Source organism: Urocampus carinirostris, chromosome 19 (assembly GCF_059441175.1).
Source record: "Urocampus carinirostris isolate Australia breed hairy pipefish chromosome 19, RoL_Ucar_1.0, whole genome shotgun sequence".
Taxonomy (NCBI): Eukaryota; Metazoa; Chordata; class Actinopteri; order Syngnathiformes; family Syngnathidae; genus Urocampus; species Urocampus carinirostris.
In genome coordinates, this window is record NC_142367.1 from 1,916,540 (window position 1) to 1,944,463 (window position 27,924).

The 27,924-nt window shown below is 40.2% G+C and overlaps 1 protein-coding gene across 1 annotated transcript in view; it reads right to left on the reverse strand.

The window, feature by feature from the left end:
- Window positions 1–170: 170 nt before the first annotated feature.
- heatr1 (HEAT repeat containing 1) overlaps window positions 171–27,924 on the reverse strand; it is a 70,516-nt gene continuing 42,762 nt past the window's right edge. The window contains exons 32-45 of the mRNA XM_088323109.1: window positions 26,797–26,981; window positions 21,855–21,919; window positions 21,665–21,788; window positions 18,571–18,711; window positions 17,238–17,539; window positions 15,396–15,546; window positions 14,781–14,951; window positions 10,966–11,100; window positions 10,793–10,897; window positions 10,202–10,364; window positions 8,970–9,124; window positions 7,116–7,274; window positions 3,000–3,108; window positions 171–635 (exon numbers count right to left, since the gene is read on the reverse strand). Of these exons, the coding sequence (XP_088179235.1) occupies window positions 547–635; window positions 3,000–3,108; window positions 7,116–7,274; window positions 8,970–9,124; window positions 10,202–10,364; window positions 10,793–10,897; window positions 10,966–11,100; window positions 14,781–14,951; window positions 15,396–15,546; window positions 17,238–17,539; window positions 18,571–18,711; window positions 21,665–21,788; window positions 21,855–21,919; window positions 26,797–26,981 (2,054 nt within the window). The 3' untranslated portion in view covers window positions 171–546. The remainder of the gene's footprint in view (window positions 636–2,999; window positions 3,109–7,115; window positions 7,275–8,969; window positions 9,125–10,201; window positions 10,365–10,792; window positions 10,898–10,965; window positions 11,101–14,780; window positions 14,952–15,395; window positions 15,547–17,237; window positions 17,540–18,570; window positions 18,712–21,664; window positions 21,789–21,854; window positions 21,920–26,796; window positions 26,982–27,924) is intronic.

The window sequence follows — 27,924 nt, forward strand, 5'->3', positions numbered from 1 at the left end:
CTTCGGGAGACCGGAGAGTAGTGCATTACAGTAATCGAGACGGGAGGTAACAAACACATGAATTATAATCTCCACATCCAACTGAGACTTGTCTAGTCCGGATTTTAAAATTCCCGAGTTATTCCTGTCGATTTTGAATTGCACGGAAAAAAGCACGTTTTCAGGCTGAATTCTAATGCAAAAAAAGCTCTTTAATATTCCATGTCCAACCATTTACTTCTGGTACCATGATTGTTAAAAACAAAGTTCTTTTGACACTTGCGCATTCAAGTTTAAAAAGGTTTTATGATAATTCTTACAGATAAGGTATGACTTAAAAAACAGCTAAACGTGTGCTTGTTGACAGTATTTGACATAAGACACACATAAGACCTAACTGTTCAATGGAAATATCAAAATATATACTGGAGATGATTGAAATCACCATACATGGAAGTCAGCTGCTTTCGCATTCTTCCACTTTATGACAATGAACGCACAAGGCTGAGCTATTGTCACCCCATCCATATGAAAAACAAAAATAAAAAATTTCCAACAGAGAGCCTGTTAAAAATAACTCTGCAACGGTTCTCCGAGGATGTCCTCCATCTGCTGAATCACTCTCTGAACTTGATGCTCCACTTCCTCGCATTCATCTGGAAAACACATTTAAAAATAAGTTCATATGCAATGCTTTCCAATTTGCAAGCACGCTATTACATTGTAAAAGGGCAAGTAACCCTAAGTAACAGTGTCATTTTTTAGTACCTGGGTAATATAATGAATTGTAAAATGAAGTGTAAAATAAATCTGTTGCTGGTGAGGTGCAATATATATTACAATGTTCTATAACACAACTGTCTTTTCTCGATTCAACTGACTCAAATACTGCTCTGAAATTTTCTAATCCATTGACATACAACTTTTTTTAAGTAACGGAAATAGTTACTTTACCTGGTAACTAGTTCAGGGATCCTTGAAATGTCTAAAAGGCTTTGGTTTCTTTATTCTAAAAATAAGGCTTTAATTGTCATTAAATGTCTTCAATCCAATTTTTAAGTCTTAAATGGTAAATAGTCTGCATTTACATAGCGCTTTTCAAGTCAGAGAAGACCTCCCAAAGCGCTTTACAATGTGCTTCACACACTCACACACACACCAATAGGGAATCTGCCATGTAAGGCACCTAGCTGCTAATTGGGGGCATTAGGGATTCAGTGTCTTGCCCAAGGACACTTCGACTTATAACACAGAGGAATCAAACCTGAGCTAATGCTGCCCATAAATGTGAACACATTAATAAGATTTATATTCGTTTGAACTAAAATGATTTAGTAACACTTTCTAAATTGTTTTTTTAATAATTTACCTATTTCCTTAGATGGCAACATCGCGTGACCACAATTACTGAACTATCAAAACGGTGATGTGATTTCAGTCGAACCATTCGGAGGCATTTAATAGAGCCTTTATATAAAGGAAACCACGGAACTACTCCTGAAAGAAGATCAGAGAGCTTAGAAACTATGCCAGTGCTTATATTGCGTCTGCTAAATCCTTCAGTTTTTTTAATACAACATTTAGCCAGCACCTCAAAGGTAACTAAATAATGATCAGAAATAACGGTAGTAAACGTTAACACCATCACATTTGAGGTTGAAACTCCTCAAGTCAGAACAAAGTCTAGTTTGTTTCTATCTTTGTGAGTTGGCGAATCAATTAGTTGACTAAAACCGAATATGTCAATTAAAGACCGAAATGCAACAGAGCCGCAGGGTCGAGAGCGTTCTCTATTCGGGCCCCGGTGCCGTGGAATGCCCTTCCCCCTGAGATTCGATCTGCGACCTCAGTGGAACTGTTTAAATCTAGGCTTAAGACTCACTTCTAGTCTATAGCATATTAATAATCTAATTTTATGTTGACAATATATGTTTATTTTTTTGCCCTCAATTAGGTTTTAGATGAGGGGATGGTGTAATAATAGTCTGTGGTGTGCAACAATCTGTGGTCTGTGCATCCCTTTGACACTCTTTGTGATTAAAGGCTATACAAATAAACTTGACTAGTAAATCAGTTACTAACTCCGTTACTTCTTGCAAGAAGTAACTATAATTAAGTTTTAGAAATAACATGCCCGACAATGAGAATATTTAACCACTAGATGTCACTTTATTGCATAGTGCAACCAGAAATAGGTGCTACAAAGCAAAGAAAAAAACAAAAACTAAAGACTCATTTACCAAAAAGAATCATTTTGCTTACCCAAAATAAATGCTAATTTCTCGACCTACAAATTTGTTAAAACATGCTTGTTTATATTATAGTTCATGAACTTATGCTTGTTTTTTTTCATCAATATTATTTACTCCTAGGAAGCGCTAAGTAAGACACACTGCCCTTTTAAACCTTCATAAGGAAAATACCTCAGACTTCCCTCCCGCGAGTCGCAATTAAACCCCAGGCCGGGAGTTACCAATTCCTGCCAAAGGGGAGTTTACTGACCACTGTTTGTTTGCTGATGTTTTGAAAAAAAAAAAAAAAAAAAAAACCTGAATCATAAATAAAAAGAAAAAAACAAACAAAAAAGGAGGATGGGAAGATAGAAAATAACAAAAAACTAAACTAAACATGAGCAAAAATTGTCATACAGTTTAACACATTTCTTGTTTACGAATTATGCCAACGGTTACATGCTAATGAGTTATGCTAAAGTCTACATGCTCAAAAGTGATGCTAACGGCTTAATGCTAACTGCTTCATGCTAAAAAAGTATGCTAATGCTAACATGCTAATGGATACATGTAAACAAATTATGCTAACGGCTACGTGCTAATGAGTTATTCTAACGGAGTCCCCACACAGAACAAAGTTAAAAATTACAGATAAATTTCAATGATTTAATAACTTTATGCTAACAGTTACATGCTAACAACCGGGGTTATATGCACCGGTATCATCTTCCAGATCCATCACAACTCTCACAATTGCCTAGTTAGCAACTAATATTGCGATATACTGACCTTCCATGAGTTCAGCCAAGAAGGGTATAGTCTCCGGAAGAAGAACCATGTAGTTTTCCTTCAGCTTGGCTGCCAGCTCCATCAGCATCAGCAACGACGAGAAACGCACCTTCAAGAAAACAAAACAAAAAAACAAATAATTCAAATCTTCAGTCATCACGATGGCTACGTTTGTAAAATATTAAGGCGGGCCGCTTATCGGCACCGATATTCTGGAGTTTGACAGATATCGGTATCAACATTTGGATTTATTCGACATGACGATTATTTAGGCTCAGATGCAGCCGAGCCTCTCCCTTTGATTGGACAAATGACCACGGTTGGAGCCACTGAAGCAGAAAGAATAACATTAGAGCAGAGTAAACAGCATGAGCTCTGCTCACACTGGAGTTCCGACTTGCCTGAGAACCAAGACCGTTAATAATACAGTGGAACCTGGGTTCTCGACCATAATACGTTCCAGAACCCTGTTCGAAAAGCGATTTGCTCAAACACCGAAATCATTTTTCCCATTACAAATAATGTAAATTGTTTTAATCCGTTCCAACACCCTGAATGTTTACCTTTAAGACACAAATAACATAAATGTAACCCAGACTAATCGTACGTTGGCACAAAAGATTACGCTAACATGAACGAGTAAAAATAAAAAAAGGATAAAGAAAAGAATTATGAAAAGGATTTTTTACCTTTGTGGTGGTCAGCAGAAAGCACAGATGGACGGAGGAAGGAAAATTATTGTTTGGAAGGAGAGTCCCCTTCCATAAAAACTTCGGGGAGCTCTTCTGTCTGAGGGGTGCTCACACGTTCAAATCTCTTTGCTACGGATGACTGGCTTACAGGGTGTTCTTTTCTCTTAAAATATCTATCCAATGACACTTGCTTCTGCCTTCTTTTTAGCACTTTTCGGAAGTGGTTCATAACAGTGTCATTAAAGTCATGATGACTCTGGTGGCTGCAGCTTCATTGGTGTGGTGAAATTCTGTAACTCGGCCCATTTGTTTAATCTCGGACGTCCCCTAGTGTATTGGAAGTGCAGTAAAAAAATGTGATGTGGAACATCCACCCCGGCGTTCGAACTCCGATTTTTGTTCGAACAATGAAGCAAGAATTTCTCGAATTTTTTGTTCGGACTCCGATTTGTTCAAACCGAGAGTCGATCGAAAACCGAGGTTCCACTGTATTGAAATTTTAAAAAGTGTGTGCCTAAGAGATAGTGCAAAGTGTAGTTCACTTGCATTAGGGAAGCAATTGGAGAAAGCTATGTTACCACTTATCATAAATTAAGTTCATCAATCAAGCATGTGTGCTTGTGATTGAGAAAGAGCATAAAGAGCACGCTAAAGTTGAAGTGATTAGCTGTTACCTTAACATTTGTTCTTCAGTCAGTCTCTAAAACAGGTGTGCCCACACTTTTCAATTCGCCAGCTACGTTAAAATCTCGATGCACTTTTTTGTTTTAGTTAATCTAAAGTAATCCGAGTCATTCATGGTTGTATTGACATTTGTAATTTTTATGTTTTAAAACTATTAAAATTAGTAATATTTGCAGACGACACTAACATTTTCTATTCAAATAATAACTATATTGATTTGGTAACCCCCGTTAATCGTTAATTAACTAACCTAAAATTATGGATGGATATAAATAAATTATGAAATGAAATAATCTGCATTTATATAGCGCTTTTCAAGTCAAGACTTCCCAAAGCGCTTTACAGTGTGCTTCACATTTCCCAATAGCGGCCGTGCAGCCATTTAAGGCGCTAACCTGCTTATTAGGGGTATTAGGGGTCAGGTGTCTTACCCAAGGACACTTCGACATGTAACACGGAGGAGCCGGGATTCGAACTGCGATCTCTTGATCCCAAAACGAGCGCTCTACCTCCTGAGCCACTGCCGCCCCTTATCTTTAAATTTAAATAAAACCAATGTAATATTCTTCGGCAATCGCAAGGCAAATCAAGATTTAGAAGTGAAAATGGACTGTGCTGCAATAGACACTGTATCAGAAATTAAGTTTTTAGGGGTCATAATCGACAATAAATTAAGTTGGAAAACACACATCAGACACATACAAACTAAGGTATCTAAAAGCATTTCAATAATTAATAAAGCCAAATTCTTTTTAAACTATTATGCATTGTATTTATTATATTGTTCTCTAGTTCTGCCATACTTAACATATTGTGCAGAAGTCTGGAGTAATAATTACAAAAGTTCACTACAGGCCCTTTTCATCCTCCAAAAACATGCAATTAGAACCGTACACAGGGTAGGATATCGGGATCATACTAACATTTTATTCCTGCAGTCCGAATTACTACTTAAGGTCAACAAAAACACAGTGCCAGAAAGCGTCCAAAAAATATTCATTTGGAAAGAGGGAATCTATAACTTAAGGGTGTGTGAGAACCACCAGGAAAAGTATGTGTGTGTCTGTGTGTGGAGTCAAACTTTAGAACAATTTACAAGACGAGTTCAAATAATGTCCAAATATTCACCTGTTTAAATCCAGATACAAAAAAACAATATTGGCAGAATACAGAGATGAAGAAAATGGCGTACGAGTGATACGAGAGATTGGAAATACTGCGTTTTCAACCTATAGTTAATCTTGTTGTTATTGTTACCATCATTATATCATAACTGTTATTATTGCTATTGTTGTTATTATCATTGGTGTCACATTGATATTTAGTGACTAGTAGCATTATAACGTTAATAGATGGGTACTACCATGATTAGTGTATAAAATATGTGACTGTTGTTATTATATTTATTGATATCCGACCTATGTATTATGTATATCCGTGAGATTTTGTTATATTAGACACAAAAGAGGTCCTATCTGTAAAATGTAATTAATAGGGAAGATGAAGGGGTAGGGAAAATAAGCGTCTTCTTCTTACTACCCCTTTTCGAACATGTTAACATTATTTTTGTTGTTGAGTCATTGTTTTTGTCCTGGTTTTATTTTATTATGTTCGAAATAAAGTTTTCATTCTTTCATTCATGTATTTGTATTTATTTATCATAGACAAATATCAGGGCTCTATTTAACTTTTTATTTACACCTTTGTACAAATTGCTGCTAAAACTTTTTTTTCCTGCACTGATCATTTTTGGTTTAAGTGAAAGGTTAGTGATGTTGGTTGTGTTGAAATTGTAATATTTCCTGTAAAAGGTTTCAGAAAGCTATTCAAGTTTTGATTGAATTGTAACAAATAATTTGTTTGTTTTTTTGCATTATTAAAAATCCCTTACCCCATTTTCTAAGCTTTAACAGCAGGGGTCTGAAACGTGTCCAGGGGCCAATTGGTGCCCCTAGGATAATTTGAGGCCCCACTCCTTAATATGAAAGTCAAACAACGAGTATTAATTATTGTTCCAACTAGATGCCGCTGTATTTTGTCGTGCCACTTAAAACCTGTATGTATGTATGTATGTATGTATGTGTATATATATATATATATATATATATGAGAGAGAGAGAGAGACAGAGAGACCAAAATACATCTTATTTTGAAAATAGGACAAATATAACAAAAAATGAAAACTGAAAAAAGAAGAAAAAGTAAAACTCAAGAAAAAAATCTGCTTTTTTATTCCTTTCATTACCCCCCCCTATAATCCTTTTTTGCATTTGTTTACACCGTACTTTTCTTTTTATGGATTGCCGTTTTCCCTTTTGCCCCTTTCTCTGATTTCTTCTTCCTTTTTTTGGATTCCCTTTTAAATTAATGTTTTTCCTTACTTTTGTCTTTGAGGAAGGCTATGTAAAACGTGGAAGAAAAGAGTGCTTTTTGCTCACTTTTAGTGCCTCAGACTCATTTTTGGTTGCGCTACACATGACAACGACATCTAGTGGACAAAAATAAAACACTGTCCCTTTAAGAACAGCAGAACATTTTTATCAGCGCCGTTTCTGTGAAAAAACCCATTTGGCCCAATTTCACTTGGATCCTAGCTTCAGTGGCCCCCGACTCGATTGAGTTTGAAACCTCTGCTTTACAGCAAACGAATATCAGTATCACACAATAGTTACCGGCCTCCTCTTAATACTAATAATCGGCATAGGCCACAAAAACCCAATATCGGTTCATCCTAAGTCACCTTGGGATCGGCATGTCTGCACTTGAGCAGGATGTTATAGTTGAGGCTTTTCCAACGGCTGTCTTCGGCCAGCGAAACTGCAAACTGACCCACGCACGGCACAAGATGTTGGGTCACCCTCTTCTTATATTCCTCGTCACCACCGAGTGTGTTTTCCAGCTGATGGATTCGCAGAAAAACACATGCACAAAAATTGGTCAGAAGAAAAAAAAACGTTTTTATTCACGTTTCAATGTAAGCATTATAAAAAAAAAAAAAAGTACAAATATGTCCTTTAAAATGAGGAAAACAGGCCTTCCTGTTAAATAATAATGTTTAACGATTACTGGTGTTCAAGGTAAAGAAGTTTTGGGGTTGTCTTAAAAGTATTCACAAATTCTTTAACATGAAACATGTGAGGAAATAGTACACTGTTTTTGCATCGGTATACTCGAATTTCTTTCCGAGAAAATGCATTTTGTCCCTGTCATCTTGAGCTGTGACCTAATCGGAGGAACAGCAGCATCCTGATAATCCAGTCGCTGTATTGTTTTATGTGTTAATTAGTCAAAGAGGTAGGAGTGTTTTCAGCAAAGTTTTGGTCGTTTTTGTGGTGAATGCATAGGCCTTGTGCAGTGTCTGAAACGCATGACAAAAAGTTAGCGGACACCAGGGCAGACAACTCGGAAAGGTTGCCTGCCCAGCCATAAAGTTGCCTGCCCCATTTTTCACAACTTGAAACACAATAAGACGACTAACTGGTAAAAAAAAACATTGTTTCAAATTATTAAGGATTGATAACAGAACACTTTAAAATTAAGTTTATTATAAATCTGCTTATCACATTCATTGCATGTATGACATCGCTGTTTTCCAACTGCCATCAGTATGTACCTGTGTTTACTCATCTTCATTCATGCAATGTTTGCGTTGCATCGACTGCTACAAGCCACGTGAACTCCTCTTTCCACGATGATTTTAATGTACGTTTCCGTTTTGTAGCGTGATCCATTTTGTTCGCTTCTTTTGAATCTTTCTTCTGGGGCTCAGGTTTTGGTTTGATTCCTTACCACTTCTCCATTTTTCTTGTGTTCTTTGTGCGTCTACTTTGGAAAATGATATGCAAATGCATAGTCCAGAAGCACGAAGTTATTCGATGCAGGGTTCTGATTGCCTGCCGGGTATGCAAATTGCCAAACAAACCGAAATTCTGAAATTTCCAAACCGAACGATGATTTCGAAATCAGAATAAAGCAGACGTTTGATTTGGAAAAATAAATAAAAACGAAAGATTTTTTTTTTCTTTCTTGAAAAAGTTGTTGGCCACCCGGGCGGAGACGTTCTGTAAGTTGTACGCCCGACGTAAAAGATGCACGCTCCGGGCTTCTGGGCAGACTTTATTTCAGACACTGCTAATAGTCAGGTGCGGCTTATGTTCGCACAAAATGGTTTGTCCTTTAAAAATGTTCTTAGTCCGAATTTTACATAACTTCATTCACTTAGTTATTTTTCCATTGCTGCACACCCCTTCGACACAATGACAAGGCATTCTCCACAAAAACTACCAAAACCTGGCTTAAAACACTCAAAACTTTTTATTTTATGCAAAAAATTTGGGTATCCCTTCAAATCGAAGGAGCTACCTACTACCTCCTGAGGTCAATGACACATTGAAAACAGGTCCGCGACCCACCAGTTGAGAAACACTGGTTTACACCAAAATCCCTTCACAAAATGTAAACATAGCATCAAACTTCCCATTCACATCCTCTTAAAATACATCATTATTCATGGCAAATCTACTTGGATCTCTTTTTTTATTTGGGGAAAAAACAAAACAAAACAAAAAAATGATAAAATATCATGAGCCCTTACCTGGTCGACGAGCGGTACCAGGAGAGCTTCGGCTCGCTCCTTGCTGAGAAAGTGCTGCGCATCGTACAAGAAAATTTTGTGCAGGCAGTCCAAAACCCAGCAGAGCAGCATATTGCTCTTCTTTGGGCCATGCTCCGAATCAAAAAGCGGATCATCTGAAACGGAGACAAAATTCAAGGATTTTACAAGATAGCAGTGTCTGAAATAACGTCTGCCCGGACGCCAGGCGCACATCTTTTACGTCAGGCATACAACTTACAAAACGTTTCTGCCCTGGTGGCCGACAACTTTTTCAAGAAAGAAAGAAAAAAAAAAATTTTTTTTTTTTTTTTTTTTTTAAATAAAACTTTTTATTCCAATTTCGAAATCTCAGATCTGTTTGGCAATTTTGGAATTTCGGTTCGTTTGGCAATTTGCATACTCGGCAGCCAATCAGAAGCCTGCATCGAATAACTTCGTGCTTCCGGACTTTCCCGAGCGTTATAAGGTTGTGCATTTGCATATCATTTACGAAAGTAGACGCACAGAGAACACAATAATTACTCGTGGTATTGCGGTAAGACGTTTTTCATTGGGTGACGTCATGACACATGTACCATTATTTTGTTTTACTAATTGATGATCGCCATGTTGTATTCAATGGAGCCCTGTTGTTGTTTGCTTGCTGTTGAGGAATAAATATGCTTAAAGGCTGAACCACAATGTCCTGCTTATCTTCTCACGCAGGAGGAAACTGCACAATCTGACATATCGTTACCAGGAATCAAGACAACACCTCAGTCCCGGAAGAAAGATTCAAACGAAGCTAACAAAATGTATGATACTACAAAACATAGAATACATTGAAAGCATCACGGAAAGAGGAGTTCACGTGGCTTGTAGCAGACGACGCAACGCAAACATTGTGTGAATGAAGATGAGTAAATACAGGTACATACTGATGGCAAATTGAAAACAGCGATGTCATATAGATGCAAATAATGTTATGAGTAGATTTATAATAAAATTAATTTTAAAGTGTTCTTCTGTTATATATTCTATTATCAATCCTTAATACTTTGCAACAAGGTTTTTTTTTTTTTTTTTTGCGTTTCAAGTTGGGAAAAATGGGGCAGGCAACTTTTCAGTTGTCTACCCTGGTGTCTGAAATCTTTTTGTCATGAGTTTCAGACACTGAATATAGTCTAGCAACAATTGAAAGAACCATTAGGGAAAAGAAAAACAACCGCCACCTGTCTTGGAGATGTTGGTCTGCTTTAGGAGATCTGCAAAAGGCTTGACCAAGTTTCCCGCAAAAAGGACGAAGAGGCCTTTGAGGCGCGCAGCGATGCAATCGGACAGCCGGAAAAATGTCAGCAAGCGTTCCTTCCCGCCCGATTTGCTCCAGTCGAACAGCTGAGGAGAGAATAACAACATGTTTACTTCATTTTGCCCGACTTGAGATGATGTTGGTTACATTATTTTCACGACCATGAAGCTCACAGCAAAGTCTGATTTTCTTGAAATTGTGCATCACGCCCTATCGAGCGGTGCAACCTGTGTGTATGTGTTGTAAAGCGGTGTTGACCTTAGGGTTGGGTGGCCGCTCCAAGACTGGGAAGTCACAGGTTTGAGCCTTGGCAGAGTTATAACAAAGACAACATTTTTTGAGATCCAACTAAAACCCAACTTCTATGCGTCTCCTGTGACTAAGAACAAGTTGGAATTGCTTATCTGAGGTTTAGGCTCTCTCCTATTGTCCTTACAAGTTCAAAATCCTATTTTGAGTACCTACCAAACTATAAACCACTAAGATGAGCAAAGTTTATAACCATTCACATTACCTTGAAGAAGAGCGGCCTAAACGTCACTTCGGACAGTTTCATCACCATAACTAGCAAACTGTCGATCACGCTGCCCTCAATCTGGGCTGTCCTCTCCAGGTCGCCCTGCACCACACAAACCATTAAAGGTCCCTACCGGTTGGCAAATACACTAGGGACCACGGATCACGTACCTGGCAGAATTGGGCCCTGAAGTCCAGAGCAGCAAGAAAGAAGATGCTGAGGTCCGACTGGTGGAAGCTGAGCTGCTCTCGCTCCATGTGGCCCATGTGCTCTTTCAGGATGCTCATCAGCACCTCCAGCTGGTCCTGAAGGGAGAAGAGAATTGTTGGAACAAAGTGGGGAGAGTGGAGTCGAATGGCTACAAAATGTAGGAAACAAATGCACTGCAATCGAGGTGAGATTGGCCCTAAATTTGGGTCAGGCCAAAATTGTCAATTATTACGTTCCGGTCCGAGCCCAAATCACCCTTTGTCACAAATAAAATACAAAATTGGTATTTGCTTCGGGCTCGGTCCTCAAATGAAGTTAATTTGTCGGGCTGTGTTGCAATACCCGCGGACAGAGTCGGATTTTTTAGGCCTGATCTTACATCTCGACTGCAAATGTTTTTGCTTTATTGTTATGATTGGTTTAATCTGGTTTTATTTTGCCACCATCCAAAGTTTTAGAAGTTACACTTCATCCGAGGAGTCCCTGCCAAATCATAGCAAAATCCCCTCCTACCTGCAAGACACGCCAGGACCGAAGACACCGTTTTTTCTCATAGTATGTGTTATAGTCCAGAAGTGTTTTATATGTGACATTTTTTAATCACAGAATTTTAAAATTTCAGTAACAGTATCAGTGTTTGAAATAATGTCTGCCCAGGGCATGCATCTTTTACGTCGGGCGTACAACTTACAAAACGTCTCCGGCCGGGTGGCCGACAATTTATTTAATCCCCCCCCCCAAAATCAAATGTTTGCTTGATTTTGATTTCGAAATCTTCGGTTTGGAAATTTCGGAATATCGGTTAGTTTGGCAATTTCCATAATCGGCAGCCGATCAGAAGCCTGCATCGAATAACTTCGTCTTCCGGACTTTCCCGAGCCTTATAAGGTCGTCCATTTGCATATTATTTTCCAAAGTAGACGCACAAAGAACACAAGAAAATGGATAAGTGGTTAGGAATCAAGCTAAAACCTCAGTCCCAAAAGAAAGATTCAAAAGAAGCTAACAAAATTTATGACGCTACAAAACATAAACTTACATTTAAAGCATCGCGGAAAGAGGAGTTCACGTGGCTTGTAGCAGACAACGCAACCCAAACATTGCATGAATGAAGATGAGTAAATACAGGTACCTACTGATGGCAGATGGAAAACAGCGATGTCATATACATGCAATGAATGTTATAAGTAGATTTATGATAGACCTAATTTTAAAGAGTTGTTCTGTTATATATTCTGATTATCAATCCTTAATATTTTGTTTTGTTTTTTGTGATTAGTCGTCTTATTGTGTTTCAAGTCGTGAAAAATGGGGCAGACAACTTTATGGCTGGGCAGGCAACTTTTCAGAGTTGTATGCACTGGTGTCCGCTAACTTTTTGTCATGTGTTTCAGACACTGCCAGTATACTATTTCACATGTTATTTTCACACTAAACCGCAAGGGTGCTATAGGCCTGTGTTAATAATTTCAACATTGCCTGTAATTTTTAAAAACTACTGAGAAGATTTGAAACAAAAAATGGCACCGAAAAGAAAATCATATTCTTCAGATTACAAGCTGCAAATAGAGAAATATGCAGCCAAAAATGTTTTGAGCAACAGAAAGAAAAGTTCTGGAGTTAGCAAAGGCAGAGGTGACAAAAGGTCTGACTTACGCTAAGAAAGAGAAAGCAGCTTATCTCTACGTCCTGAGTTGGGGGAGATGTATGCCGGTAAAAGTGACACAGGGGATGAAGATTTTGTTGGATTTAGTGATTTGGAGTGAAACAGAGTTTGGTAAGGATGTTCTTTTTGCTAGTTATCTGGATAACTCTTAATATGTTACGTCATTACTGACATTACCAGGCATGTCAATCGTGTAATGTTAGGATACTGTATACTTATTAGTGTTGTTCCTGTAAAGTAAGCTACTTTTAGTTGTGTATTTCTCAGATTCATATGCTATGAAATCAACTTGTTTAACCCGTTTTTCTATTTTCAATATGCAAGTAATCATTACACACACACACACACAGTCACGTTTCAAAGATCCATATTTTCAGTCTAATTCCATTGTTTTTATTAAGGTTTTAATGTTTATCTATTGTATGTAATGTAATATGTATGCGCGACTCCATCCATTCACTGCGCATGTGCGACCTTTCAATAAACCACGCCTACTGACCCGGATGTTGTCAGTTCGGACTGGGCGGCCAAGCGGGATGGCGGCCGGGCCGGGCTCACTACATTTGCGCAGTAGTTTTGGACTTTATAAATGCCTGGACTTGAATATTTTTGCCAGCAATGGAGTTATATTAATATACAGCTCTGACAGTTTCGCATTTTATTTAGGTTTTAGATTGGCTTTCAAAGTGACAATTATGTTTATGGTGTTGGATTTTAGCAGAAAAATGTCCCACAAAAATGTGATTAATTCTCCAGGTGCGACTTGTACGTATTTCTTCCTTCTTAAGTATGCATTTTTTGGATGGAGTGACTTACTTACCCTTGACACAGTGGACCATTATATCTTACTAGAACGTTTGGAAAAATGAATTGGTCTCTAAGGAACCGACCTCTTATGGTTCAGATCGTATCTCTCAGATAGGACGCATTGTGTTAAATATGGTGAAATGACATCTGAGCCCTTTGGTTTTACCTGTGGTGTTCCGCAGGGTTCAGTACTTGGCCCCCTTCTTTTCAGCATTTGCATGCTTCCATTAGGTGATATTATTCGCAACTATAATATCAGTTTCCATTGCTACGCAGATGACACTCAACTATATCTTCCGATGGAGGAATCTGCCACACTAAACTGTGGAAATTCGAAAGCCTGCCTTACTGAGATAAAAGAATGGATGACACTTAACTTCTTGCGCCTTAACTCTGAAAAGACCGAAATGTTAGTTATTGGTCCATCTAAATGCCGTGACTTGTTCTCGTAAACGGCTCTGAACATTGACAAATGTAATATCACCCAGAGTGACTCAGTCAAAAATGTAGGTGTCATATTTGACCCTGATCTGCCCTTTCAAACACATGTTAAGAATGTTACTAGAACAGCTTTTTTCCATCTCCGCAACATTGCGAAAATCCGCCCTTTGCTCTCCTAGTCAGATGCAGAAATTATAATTCATAATTGTTACCTCTCGTCTTGATTACTGTAATGCACTACTCTCTAGGCTGCCAAAGTCCAAACTCAAGAGCCTGCCGCTGGTACAAAATGCTGCAGCGAGGCCTTTAACTAAGACAAGAAAGTTTGATCACATTACCCCGATTTTAGCTAATCTGCATTGGCTCCCTGTTAGCTTAAGATGTGATTTCAAGGTTCTGTTGGTGGTATACAAGGTCATGCATGGACTTTCTCCATCATAGCTTTCGGGTATAATCTCCCCCTTTGTCACGGTCCGAAGCCTTTGCTCTTAAAATGCTTGTCTACTAGTGATCCCAAGAGCCAAGAAGAGGTCCGCAGGTTCGAGAGCGTTCTCCATACGGGCCGCGGTGCTGTGGAATGCTCTTACCCCTGAGATTCAATCTGCAACCTCAGTGGAAATGTTTAAATCTAAGCTTGAAACACACTTCTATGCTATAGCATGTGAATAACCTATATTTTATGTTGACAATATCTGTGTATTATTTGCCCTCATGTAGGTTTTAGATCAGGGGATGGTTTGCAATAATCTGTGGTCTGTGCAGCCCTGAGACACTTTGTGATTAAGGGCTATACAAATAAACATGACTTGACTATAGTCCGGAGCGACTTATAGTCCAGAAAATACAGTTTTTTTTCCTCACCTTCTTGTCAGCCACTATGATACTGTAAGACTGGGTCAAAACCGGAAGGAGAACCCTAGGAGGAAGCTTGGTAGCCAGGGAGTTTCTGAGCGAGGTCAGACGCAAAGACAGCTGCTTGGAGGTGGCCGAGGAAGATGTAGAATGCTCCAGGACATGTGTCAGCCAACAAACCTGAAGGAGAGTTTGAAAAGTTTGATGTTTTATGTGAGCTGACCAGAAAATTGCTTGTCGTTAACACGGTAAATCTGTGGAGTTATCATGGAAGACAGCTAAAAGTCACTGACAGTAAAATCATGAAATATAACTCATATAATTATAAAGGATGATACAGTGACCCCCTCTACTTAAGACTGGCATGTCCAAAGTCTGGCCCATGGGGGCAGTTACAGCCCGTGGTAAAATTTTCACTGGCTCGCCGCCTCTGTAATAAAATTAATAATAATGTATGTGGCCAGTAATGTTGACCGTAGGATAAAATAGCAGGGGGTTGTGGTCCACGTTAACCGCAATAACCGAGGGATTATAATGTGAAAAAAATGACTTTCCTGTTAAACTACATTTTTTATTATCTCCCAATTTCATATTTTGAGATGATTTTCGATATCCATATCAAACCTGCAAGATTGTGTCCAGTAAGTAGGGGCTAATGAAGTGTGTCAGCGTCTCGGCAATGCGCTGAAGTGCTGTCACGGCACTTAGCAAATAGATCTCATTGGTTAACAAATCCTGTCGGTCTTTGATCACGTGCAGCACGGCTGGCATCAACCTGCAAAGAGGCAACACAGATAAATATCGACTCAGCTCATTTGAATTCCGTATTTCAGAGTTCACCTGTATAAAGGCCCCATGCACAAATTCAAGAAAGAACCTTATTTTTGTTTTTGTAAAATCCGCACCAGATTTTAAGGCAAAGGCTTAGACAGCCATAAAAATGTAATCAATCACGTTAATTTCTTACATTTAAAAAAAAAATCAGTGGGGAAATATCTAATCCTGAAAAGTAACACGTTGTGTTGTGATTAAGACACTTGTTGGCAGACTGTCTACAGCCGTCAATGCCACGTTACTTTTCTGTCTGAAACATTTCCACGCCGATTCTGCAAAAATCTCGGTCTTACTCTATAGCAGGGGTCAGCAACCTTTTTGGTGTCGAGTGACACTTTCAAATTTCCTTGTAAATCAGTGTGTCACACCAAGATTAATGACTCGCAACAACATTTTTTAATATCCAACAGAACTGTCATTTTACACCAGTCCAAATATACAAACTGGATATATATTTTAATCGTATAACTGACCAATTTATCTTCCACTATTCTTCTTCATCAATTAACTAAAAAAAATGAATGTGAACCACATGTGGAAAGTGCTGTAGCCATTCATGACTTCAACTTTTTACCACAAGAATTAACCAGATTCAACCATTCTTCATCAACTATAAACTACAATCAAAAAACAAGTAAATAGGACAGCTACCATACCATTCATCAATGATATCTTGTCGCAGAAAATATCAAAACTTGAAATAACAACAGCAAAGCAGAAGGCACACACGCACGCTTCTTTAAAACATTCGCCAACAGTAAATTGTTTTCTGTGCTTTGATATGCAGTGAGCAATGTGATAGCTTGCTTTAGTGTTTTTAGCAGTGACAAAGGCCTTAAGGGCCTGTGTTCGTTTGCCGTACCTGGACATAGGGATTTCAATGTTTCTGCCATGTCAGACTCATTCTTGAATTCATGTTCATGTTTTGTCTCGTAATGACTTTTAACACTTGATGTGCGAGGTACAACACTCTCCAGGCATAATGCACAAACAGCATGGTCATTTTTTTTTTTTTGCACAAAGCCCCAGTCATCTGTCCAAGCTGTGTGAAAAGAACGAGATGTTTTCGCTGGAGGAGCCGTCAAGATTCGTTCATTTATCGCACGTATTTGTTTTTGTGGCTGGGTTAAAACATGGATCTCTCTTTGGCGCTGCGCAGTCACACACTCACACACGAAGCAGAGGAGGAGGGGTTCTACCGTAAAGCCTCTAAATAACACAGCGCGCAACTGAAAATGTCTAAATTTCAGGTAAACATGCGCATTTAAAAAAAAATTAATCATTAATATTTTGCCATGCGCTCGCGTGCCACTGGATAACCCCTCGCGTGTCATAGATTGCCGACCCCTGCTCTATAGGGACGCTGGGATTATGGTTCCTCCATTCATACGTGTCACTAAATAGATGATGATGCATTTGGATACCCAAGGGAGTAAAAGTTACTCCCGTTGTTTACGCGCCCTACATTGAATTTCTTTACTTTCACATTCAGAGCACTTGGAAAAAAATATGATCATCACCTGCCACATGCCCTCGCAATACTTCATATTAAATAATCAGTCAGAACCTAACACCTTGTAGTCTGGAATTTACGGTAATGTGAACAACTAAAGAGACTTGTTGTAAACCAACCTCGGCAGCTGTGGGATGGCGAGCGCTTTAAGGGCGCTGACCAACTCAGCAATGCAGAGCAGGGCGCTAGCAGTCACATTTTTCTCTTCTAGCGGCGAAATGATGATTATCATCCCGCGCAACAAGACAGGGACGAAGTCCTGCTGGTGAGCCGCGCCGAAGAGATGGCAAAGTAGCTTGAGGCTGTAGAGCGCTGTCTGCCTGTTGACAGTCTGCTCAGTTGCTGCCTCTTCGCCTGCATTATCTTGCGGCATGCCCACAATGGCAAGGAGATCGCCGATTAGCTCTAAGAGAACGCTAACCTGCAGCGAGAAGAAGTTATTAAATCGGTTTATTTAATTTACCATTTTGAGTTAACAACGAAAAAGTGGATTAAAAAAAAATGACAATAGATAAAAATGTCAAAATTGACAAAAGATAAATGATCGACACAGTTTACATCACGTGTCAAACGTGTCAAATTTGGCCTTAAAAACCAAGTCAATAAAAAAAAAAAAAAAAAAAGAATTTCTTGCACACATTATATATTGCCGCGTAGACATTGCCTGACAAGCCATGTGGCCACCAAAGTAAATCGACCGATTATTAAAAAGAAATACAAAAAAACAATTGATAATGTTAATAAATCTTTTTAGTTCAGACAATCTTGTAAATGTGTTCACATTTTTAAGACATTAGAAAATTTTAGGAAGCACTGCGGTGCAGTGGTTAGCGCGTGTGCGGCACAGTTCTGAGGTCATGAGATCGAACCTAGTGTGTGGTTTGCATGTTCTCCCCGTGCTTGCGTGGGTTTCCTCCGGGCACTCTGGTTTCCTCCCACATTCCAAAAACATGCATGTTAGGTTGATTGGCTGGTCTAAATTGTCCCTAGGTGTGAATGAGCGAGCGAGTTGTCTGTCTCTGTGTGCCCTGCGACTGGCTGGTGACCAGTTCAGGGTGTCCCCTGCCCAACTGTCCGAAGATAGCTGGGATGGGTTTCAGCACCCCCGCAACCCTACTGAGGATAAGCGGTGCAGATAATGGATGGATTTCTTTTATAATATATTTTTATTATCAAAGACTCAAAGGAGGTTTACCAAGTAAAGTTATTCATTTTAATAAATCAGATCAAATAACTGAAAAGATAGAAATTACGTTTAATAATACCTTTAAAATAAAAATTGAGAACAGAAACATCTATACTCCTCTGTGTGATTACTTCAAAGGATATTGATGGGGAGTCCAGTTAAAGAATCTATTTTTCTGGTACTATTAATTCAAAAGGTAATGTATGGCTACACAGCACATTCGCCTTTGTATTTTTATTTATTTATTGTGTTTTTAATCTGCTTACCTGCTGCTCTGCCCATTGTGTCTTGTGTTGCAGCTTATTGTTGAGCAATTCCATGGCTTTCCTCCTTACTGATGGGAGCTGGTTTGCCATCAACCCCCTCATCACTGTGATGAACGTGCCAGTGGGCAGCAAAGCATTCAACTTGAGGAGAATCAAAAGCAAAATAAATGTTAGCAGAGTACATGTACATCAATTTAATATACAGAGACCCCTCGCTACTTCGGCTTTCGGCTGTGAATTTCCCGGCGGGGATGAATAAAGTATCTATCTATCTATCTTTCAGTTATCGCAGTTTCACTGCTTCAAGGGTTTCAAATGTATTTGTCCTAATTGTCATTGAGATCAACGTTTCGTGCGTTGTGTTCTGAGCAGACAGCACACAACAAATACGATCAAGGGAGCAGGTTAGGGACGGCTTTGTGTGTTAGGTGGGGCAAGATTGTGCGTGTGCACGGCCGTGATAAACTGGTGCATGCTGTAATTGAAACTGGGGGCGGGGGGGGGGGGGGGGGGTGGGGGGGTCGGGGGGGTATGTTGCTCACACAAGTAAATGTCTTCCCCCAAAACAAGCTGAAAAGCATGACAACCTTTAGCTTTTAGCGGCTCGTTAAATGAAAAATACATTCCTCATTGAAATTGTAATCACCAGCGGGTGCTTCCTTGGTTGTAAACGGATCCAGAAGCGACTCAGGCAGCGTCGGGACAGGATGCAGGTTCTCCCTACTGCTACAGATAGGCTAACAAATCTCTTACGCCACCCCTGCTGAGCCTGTATCTCACCAACATCAGAACCATTACCCAAGAAAAGGATGACCTGGAGCTACAACTTGTGGGAAAATGCTACATCCAGGACAGTTGTACTTTAATCATTGTAGAGACCAAGCTCAATTTAAAGACACCCAATACTAGAGTACAGCTAGCCAGCCACTCCCTAAATCCATTTCTTACACTGAGAGGGGAAGCCCTACAATTTCATTGTGCTTTTATATGAAAATTAAGACCAAATTATTAAACTGCAATTCTGTGTTTTTATTTGTAGATCTACAGTTGTTATTTTGTTACAGTCGTATCCCCTCATTCGGTAAGGACGTCATCTTGAGGTAAATTTGACCCCTTGGGGGCTTTTATGGAGGTGCCGCGCTCCTTTACGCATTTGTAATTTTTGCAGCGGGTTTTGGTTTCAATTAACCAACATAACCGAGGGATTACTGTGCATCTCAACTACTGATGCACATACATGAAAAACCCAAAACCAGTAAAAGTAAAACGCTTGGCTGAAGAAAAAAAAACGGAACCAATTACAAAACATGAACAACCTTAATTTTCCAAGACATTCTAAAAAAAGGTCCTAAAATTAATACATATACCTAACTGGCATATGAGTAGTTGTTAAGTTTAAGTACTCCTGTGATTAAAATCTCAGAAACAAAAAACAGCATTGGAAGTGCTTTCCAAAAATCCCGTCTGACAAAAAGTGCAAAAGATGAGGCAACACTGCTAGAGAATAAAAAAATAAGAAAATACAAGAAAGTTTTTTCTACTTTACCACTTTGAGTAAAGTGGTTGCTTATGATAAAAAATAAATAAATAGGGTGTCGCTGCAGCACTGGGCAGTTTCTACCTCTTTTTTTAAAGCACTGTATTTCACAACCATCAGGCACACATTGAAGTCTCAGATTTTGAACAGTGAAGTGGGCGTAACCTCTTATGGGCAAGGTCTGGGCGTGAATATTAAAATAAAACTTGTTGTACACATGGCAAAAGGGACATGCTTACAAAAATGTTTAAACTGGTGGCCGTCACCTGCGCGGAAGAGCATGGGAACCGAGCTGCGAGAGAATTGAAGACTAATGAATCGATGGTTCGCAAGTGAAAGAGCATGTGCTTACAAATTAAAACCGATGAACCGTGTGAAGGAAATTTAAGGACATTTTCAGCAGCAAAGATTCAGGGCATCCCAAATCCTATCCAAAAAACAATCAAGTCATGTGTATTTGTATAACCCTTAATAACGAGAAGTCTCAACGGGCTGTACAGACTACTGACTACCAACACCATCCCCTGATCTAAAACTTACACGAAGGCAATGAAAAACTCAAAAACCTCTGCAGTGTCTGAAATAACGTCTGCCCAGACGCCCAGGGCGTGCATCTTTTACGTCGGGCATACAACTTACAAGACGTCTCAGCCCGGGTGGCCGACAACTTTTTCAAGAAAAAAAAAATCTTTCATTTTAATTTTTCAAATCAAACGTTTTCTTTATTTCGATTTCTAAATCTTAGTTCGGTTTGAAAATTTCAGAATTTTGTTTGGCAGTTTGCATACTCGGCAGCCGATCAGAAGCCTGCATCGAATAAATTCGTATTCCGGACTTTCCCGAGCCTTATAAGGTCGTGCATTTGCATATTATTTTCCAAAGTAGACGCACAGAGAACACAAGAAAATGGATAAGTGGTTAGGAATCGAGCCTAAACCTCAGCCCCAGTAGAAAGATTCAAAAGAAGCTAACAGAATTTATAACGCTACAAAACGTAAATGTACGTTAAAAGCAATGTGGAAAGAGGAGTTCACATGGCTTGTAGCAGACAACGCGACGCAAACATTGCATGAATGAAGATGAGTAAATGCAGGTACATACTGATGTCATAGACATGCAATGAATGTTATAACTAGATTTATAATAAACTTCATTTTAAAATGTTCTGTTATATATTCTGATTATCAATCCTTAATACTTCGCAACAATGTTTTTTTTGCTCTGAGTCGTCTTATTGTGTTTCAAGTTGTGAAAAATGGGGCAGGCAACTTTATGGCAGGGCAGGCAACTTTTCAGAGTTGTCTGCACTGGTTTCCTGTAACTTTTTGTCATGAGTTTCAGACACTGACCTCTGCATGAAAAGAAAAAAGAAACCTTGAGAAGGGGCTACACAAGAAATCTTCCAGGTCCAAATGCTGGTATGATGGCTCAAAATGCATTCATAGTGCAACAACCAGGCTCATCGTTTAACAGTTTAGTGCATTTAAAAGTATAGAATATAAAAATATATATATTCTTTCTTTCTGTGTGATAAGCTGAAGAAAATAAAGCACACACCTTATCCAAGACGTCATAGGATTTATTCAGAAGAACCCTCCAAAACTTTGCAATGGGTTTGTCTGCATTCTCTTCCACACAGCGGGCGACACATTGAATATAACGCAGGTTGTCCTCCAGTAGCCTGGTTAAAGGATTATTATTGAGTCACTATTTTCAAGAGGTTTGTCTGAAACAATTGAAAACTCACTGTTGTTGCAGCCGCTGAAGAGTTTCTGCACCGACGCTATCAAAACTGTCGTGAGTGTCAACGACCTTGAAAGGAAAGCAAGAAAACTAAGATGATGATTAACTTGTTCCGAGTTCTACACAAACAAAATAGGTTTTTTTAAAAGCAGACAATATGAATGTTTGATCCAAACGGAACAACTCTAAAAAGTATTCCCAAAGAACATCTTTTCAATTCGACACAGAACGTGCAGTGTTCCTCCCGACAATTATTCAAATATATTGTAGGGGGACTTAAAAAATGTTGTTTCAAAATTGACCCATCTAAGCTTGTTTGCTGTAAAGCTGTAACGTCTTTGAAGGAACAAAACTCTTTCGAGATGGCGAATCCCAATGCAACAGCTGTGGGGCGAGCTCCGAAACAGACAGCGATTTTAGGTTGGTGATTGTGGCTTCCCGTTCATGTTCGCAGGCACCAGGTTGCCCATTGAGAACAGCTGAGGTGCCCACGGAACTGTTCAGAAAATAACTCGTATGTGCTGGATCATTGGGATTTTCTAGTAAAATGATTTATTTAGTGGTTGACTGGGTCTATTTAACTCTACTTCCAATAATTAACCTGGTATTAACTTAGTAAAAACATAGTAATTACATGATAGGTTTTTAGTGTAGGAATGCATATCAAACTGGGTGCCCTTTGCACCAATTAGTAAAAAAAAAGTAGCTCTCAGCATGAAGACCCCTGTTTAAGGATTGACCAATACAGGGGTTTAAGGGCTATCCATCCATCCATCCATTGTCTTCTGCTTATCCGAGGTCGGGTCGCGGGGGCAGCAGCGTTAAAAGGGAAGCCCAGACGTCCCTATCCCCAGCCACCTCCTCCAGCTCATCCGACGGGACCCCGAGGCGTTCCCAAGCCAGCCGAGAGACATAGTCTCTCCAACGTGTCCTGGGCCGCCCCCGGGTCCTCCTGCCGGTGGGACATGCCCGGAACACCTCCCGAGGGGGGCGTCCAGGAGGCATCCTTATTAGATGCCCGAGCCACCTCAACTGGCTCCTCTCAACGCGGAGGAGCAGTGGCTCTACACCGAGTCCCTCCCGGATGACTGAGCTTCTCACCTTATCTCTAAGGGAGAACCCAGCCACCCTGCGGAGGAAAATCATTTCGGCCACTTGTATCCGGGATCGAGTTCTTTCGGTCATGACCCAAAGTTCATGACCATAGGTGAGGGTAGGAACGTAGATCGACCGGTAGATCGAGAGCTTTGCCTTTCGGCTCAGCTCCCTCTTCACCATGACGGACCGGGTACAGTGTCCGAACGACGGCAGACGCTGCACCGACCTGTCTGTCGATCTCCTGTTCCATCCTACTCTCACTCGTGAACAAGACCCCAAGATACTTGAACTCCTCCACTTGGGGCAAGACCTTTTACCACCCTTTTCCGACTGAGAACCATGGCCTCGGACTTGGAGGTGCTGATCCTCATCCCGGCCGCTTCACACTCGGCTGCAAATCGCTCCAGCGAGAGCTGAAGATCACGGCCTGAGGAAGCCAACAGCACCACGTCATCTGCAAAAAGCAGTGACGCAATGCTGAGGCCCCCAAACCGGACTCCATCCCCGCCAAGGCTGTGCTTAGAAATTCTGTCCATAAAAGTTATGAACAGAATCGGTGACAAAGGGCAGCCCTGGCGGAGCCCAACCCTCACCGGATACAAATCCGACTTACTGCCGGCAATGCGGACCAGACTCTGGCACCGGGCATACAGGGACCGCACAGCCTGGATAAGACTGTGCGGTACCCCATACTCCCGAAGCACCCCCCACAGGGCCTCCCGAGGAACACGGTCGAATGCCTTCTCCAAGTCCACAAAACACATGTAGAACGGACAGGCAAATTCCCATGCACCCTCAAAGACCCTGCAGAGTGTATAGAGCTGGTCCAGTGTTCCACGGTCAGGACGAAAACCACACTGTTCCTCCTGAATCAGAGATTCGACTTCCTGGCGGACCCTCCTCTCAAGTACCCCTGAATAGACCTTACCAGGGAGGCTGAGAAGTGTGATTCCCCCGGGGTTTAAGGGCTGATACAGATATTCTGAGCCGATATTAATTTGCTGTAGAAGCTAAAACATTGGCATAAGTAAAAGGATTTTTTTTTTTTAGTTCAAACAGCTATAAATCTTATTAACATTTTCACATTTTTAAGACTTACCTAAAGTTGGAAATAAGTCATTTTAATGCTTTTTAAGGCCTCAATTGTGAAAAATAAATTCAATGCTTTTTAAGACTTTAAGGATCCGCAGGAACCCTGCAACATGACTAACCTTCACTTTTACAAGACTAATATGTGCTATTCCTCTGTAGATTCCCAAAGCCACAATACATGCTGCTGGAAATGTGAATTTCCCTTCGGGGATGAATAAAGTATCTATCTATCTATCTACACAATAGGTTTAGAGTTTGTCTTATTTTGCAAGCAGTAGATAGGGAGTAAGATTATTAATTCAAACATTTGTTTACCTGGGAAATCCAATACAACCAGGGTTCTCATTCACAGAACAACAACCTACAATAAACATGCATTACAATACGGCTACTATCGTAAGCTATATAAAGCCTACTTGTGTACAACTAGTCGTGAATATTACAGCGATTAGACACATTGGGTCGCGAACGTCTAGTGTTGTGACGTTCGCATGAAAATGTCTTAACTCGTTATATAGACAACGATCGATTTTTTGTTTTAATCACGCCAATCAATAATTCTTCATAAAAACACATTATACAGACTACGATTGCGACACTCGTTCTATCGGAAGCGCAGCGCTGGGAAGGATAGGAAAATCCGTGTTCGCTTTCACGTGAAGAGGAGTGAGACGCCGGGGTTATCTGGTACTGCGTGCGTGTCGCTGCACGTTGACATTTCAGTCATGGGTAGTCACAAAAAGGGCAGAGAGAAAAAAAGACGGGAGTTGTGAATGTGAAAAATATTCGCGAAAATAAAAAATATTTGCCAAAGCCCTAGATAGATAGATACTTTATTCATACCCGTAGGGAAATTCACACTTCCAGCAGTCTCCCTTGTTGTTTATTAACAGATTAACATAATGCCCTCGGGGTGCTTATTGTAGTTTAGTGGATGACGTCACACGCTAGTCCAAAAGTTCGACATCCCTGCGGCAGATCGAAATCTTTGTGCCCAGGGATACACCACCTCGTGTTAGCGAGTCCACCTCCTCTCCGCTGGTTTAGCGGAGTGGATGACGTCACACGCTAGTCCAAAAGTTCGACATCCCTGCGGCAGATGGAAATCTTTGTGCCCAGGGATACACAACCTCGTGTTAGCGAGTCCACCTCTTCTCCGCTGGTTTAGCGGAGTGGATGACGTCACACGCTAGTCCAAAAGTTCGACATCCCTGCGGCAGATGGAAATCTTTGTGCCCAGGGATACACCACCTCGTGTTAGCGAGTCCACCTACTCCCCTCAGATTCCCGCAGGCTTTCGTGTCTCTGTCTAACGGCGCTGAAGCCAGTTAGCTCCAGATAGCTCCGGTCCGGGTAGCTCCAGGTGGCTACACGTTAGCGTCCGGGATGCTATATGTGAGCCACGTTTCCGTAAAACACAACAACTGCACTCTCTGTGCGCTTTGATGTTTTTCACCAGCACAGCCAGTTCGTCGGTCTTATTTGGTATAGAGTTCACATTTACCATGATTACGGACGTTACCCAAGACTTATAACGCCGCTAGCCGCTTAGCTAGCTCCGGCTCTTCATCCATGATAGGCCCCTCACCACGCCACCATGAGAATTCTTCAGGGCAAGGAGTTGATTCCTCTTATAAACGCATTTTTGTGTGTTAAAACCCATGTTCATAGGATAGAAAGTAATCCAAAGTGTAGTTGTCAAACGGGACGAAAAACACCGAAGATAGAAGCAGACAATAAAACAATAAATCACAAAAAGTGAGAGATAACAGGGGAGCTGCTGGAAAGGCAGCCGCTCGGCGGCGCCGCCACTTTGATCTTTAGTTGAAATTTGATTGTTTCGTTTTTTTTTTAATTCTCACAAAATCTGTGTTTTTGTTGCATTACTGTTAAAACTCTGTTACCGCATTCATTTGTTAAACCATGGACGCGTGCGACTGTCTTTCTTGTTTGGCACTTTATGGGCTTCTGTGCTTGCCGTACCTTCAGCTATAATCCCCTTGTGCTGAAGGTAAGCTTTGCCCAATATCAGTTCGGGTAAAAGTTCATATTTTGCTAAATATAGGAGCTGTTTTCACAAACTTTTTTTGTATATAAATGTATATAGATTGTGCTAAATGGTGCATAAAAAAGCACAAATTAAAAGTAAAGTAATGGAGCTTGAAACAATGATTACTGTGATGCAGCATGTTTCAATGCAACCACGCCACGACGTGCGGCATGTTGAGTGATGTCCCGTTTTTAAAATTTTTGTTAATGTTTTAGATGTATGCAGTCGTGCACAGACGCCCTGACTTATTTGTATTGTTTATTGAATGCAGGCAATAAACCGAGTGACTGTGAACCCCTTGTGTTGCGCATGATTTAGGGTCGTTACACCTACAACTCTCGCTCCAGTAAACTGCGGACAGTGGGGAGTGGGGACAGCTTCCTGCTTCAGTGGGTCTGCCCCCGGACGCTTTTCCAATAAGAAGGTAGAATCAGAGACAGAAGGCAGGATAGGGAAAGGTTCAGTAGTTGTTCCGTATTGTGCTTAATAATGGGCGCGTCAAATGAATATGCCGATATCTATCAAGTTCCAGAATATTGGTGCCAATAATTGGCCCGCATGGTAAATGGCCCGCCCGATAACTGGTCAACCTCTACCCCTGATATAGTTTATGCAAAATCTATGTCGCATTTTCTAACATTTTACGTTTTTGAATGTTAAAATACCTTCAAGTCTTTTTAGACATGGGCCTATAGAAATAACTCACCTTCCCAATGAATCTAGTTGAGCCAAGCAGCTGACCCATGAAGGAGACTGATAGAAATTTAAAGTGTCTCAACTCCTTGTCGCTGTGGGCCTCCACACTGAAAATCAGTTCTCCCAGATTCTCCTCCTTTTCTTCAGTCTTCTTTCTGGCTACTCGGCGGGTGACAGCGGGCTTGGCTGCAGCATCTGTTGAAAATGTATTAGTGACAGACATAAAACTGCCATAGGAAAAAACGGGAAATCTGAAATCTCACACTATTACAGGGGTGTCAAACTTATTTAGCTGGGGGCCATATGCTAGAAGCCAGACAAGAGGATTCAAGAGAAAGAGGTGAAGAAAGAGAGAGAGAAGAAAGAGATAAAAAGAAAGAGAACAAGGGTGACCGAGAAAAAGAAGGAGAGTGACAGAGCACAAAAGAGAAGGGAGAAAAAATGAGAGGGTGAGAAAAATAAAGAGAAAGAAACTAGAAAAGAGAAAGAAAAATAAAGAGAGAGAAAAATAATGAAAGAAGAGAAAAAGGAAGAAAAGGAGTGAGCAAAAGAGTGAAAGACAAAAAATGAAAAACGAGAAAATGAGAGAAGGGAAAAGGAAAGACTAAAGTAGAGGTGGAAAGAAAGAGAAAGAAAAGGGGATATATGAAGAAAGACAGAGAGAGAGGGGAAAAAAGAAAAAGAGGGAGAGAGAAAGAAAGAAATTCTGCCATAGTTGATGCCGAGTAGTGCCTGGTCTGGGAACATGTGGACGTATTTAAAAATTTTTCGCTTGTGCTCCTCTCAGCGTTTTCTCAAATATTGTGTTTCATTAAGAATTAAAATTGTAACTAAAATTATAACAGTACTTGGAATAACATTAGAAAACTTCACCTTCTAATTTATTTGTTGGGAATATTTTGAACTGCAACAATTAAGGTATAATTCTGTTTTATGTATGGCAATTTGTAAATGCAAGGTTTCTCTGAAATGTGTAGTGGATTACAAATTAAATATATTGGTATTTGAGCTGTCACTTGATTGTATTTTTTTGAACACACTAATGGTTCGTTAGTCGGTTGGATCCCTTAACCACAGGGGCCGTAGGGGCACAATTTCCTGTGGTGTGACTTGGGCAAGTATACTCTCCCAAGACACA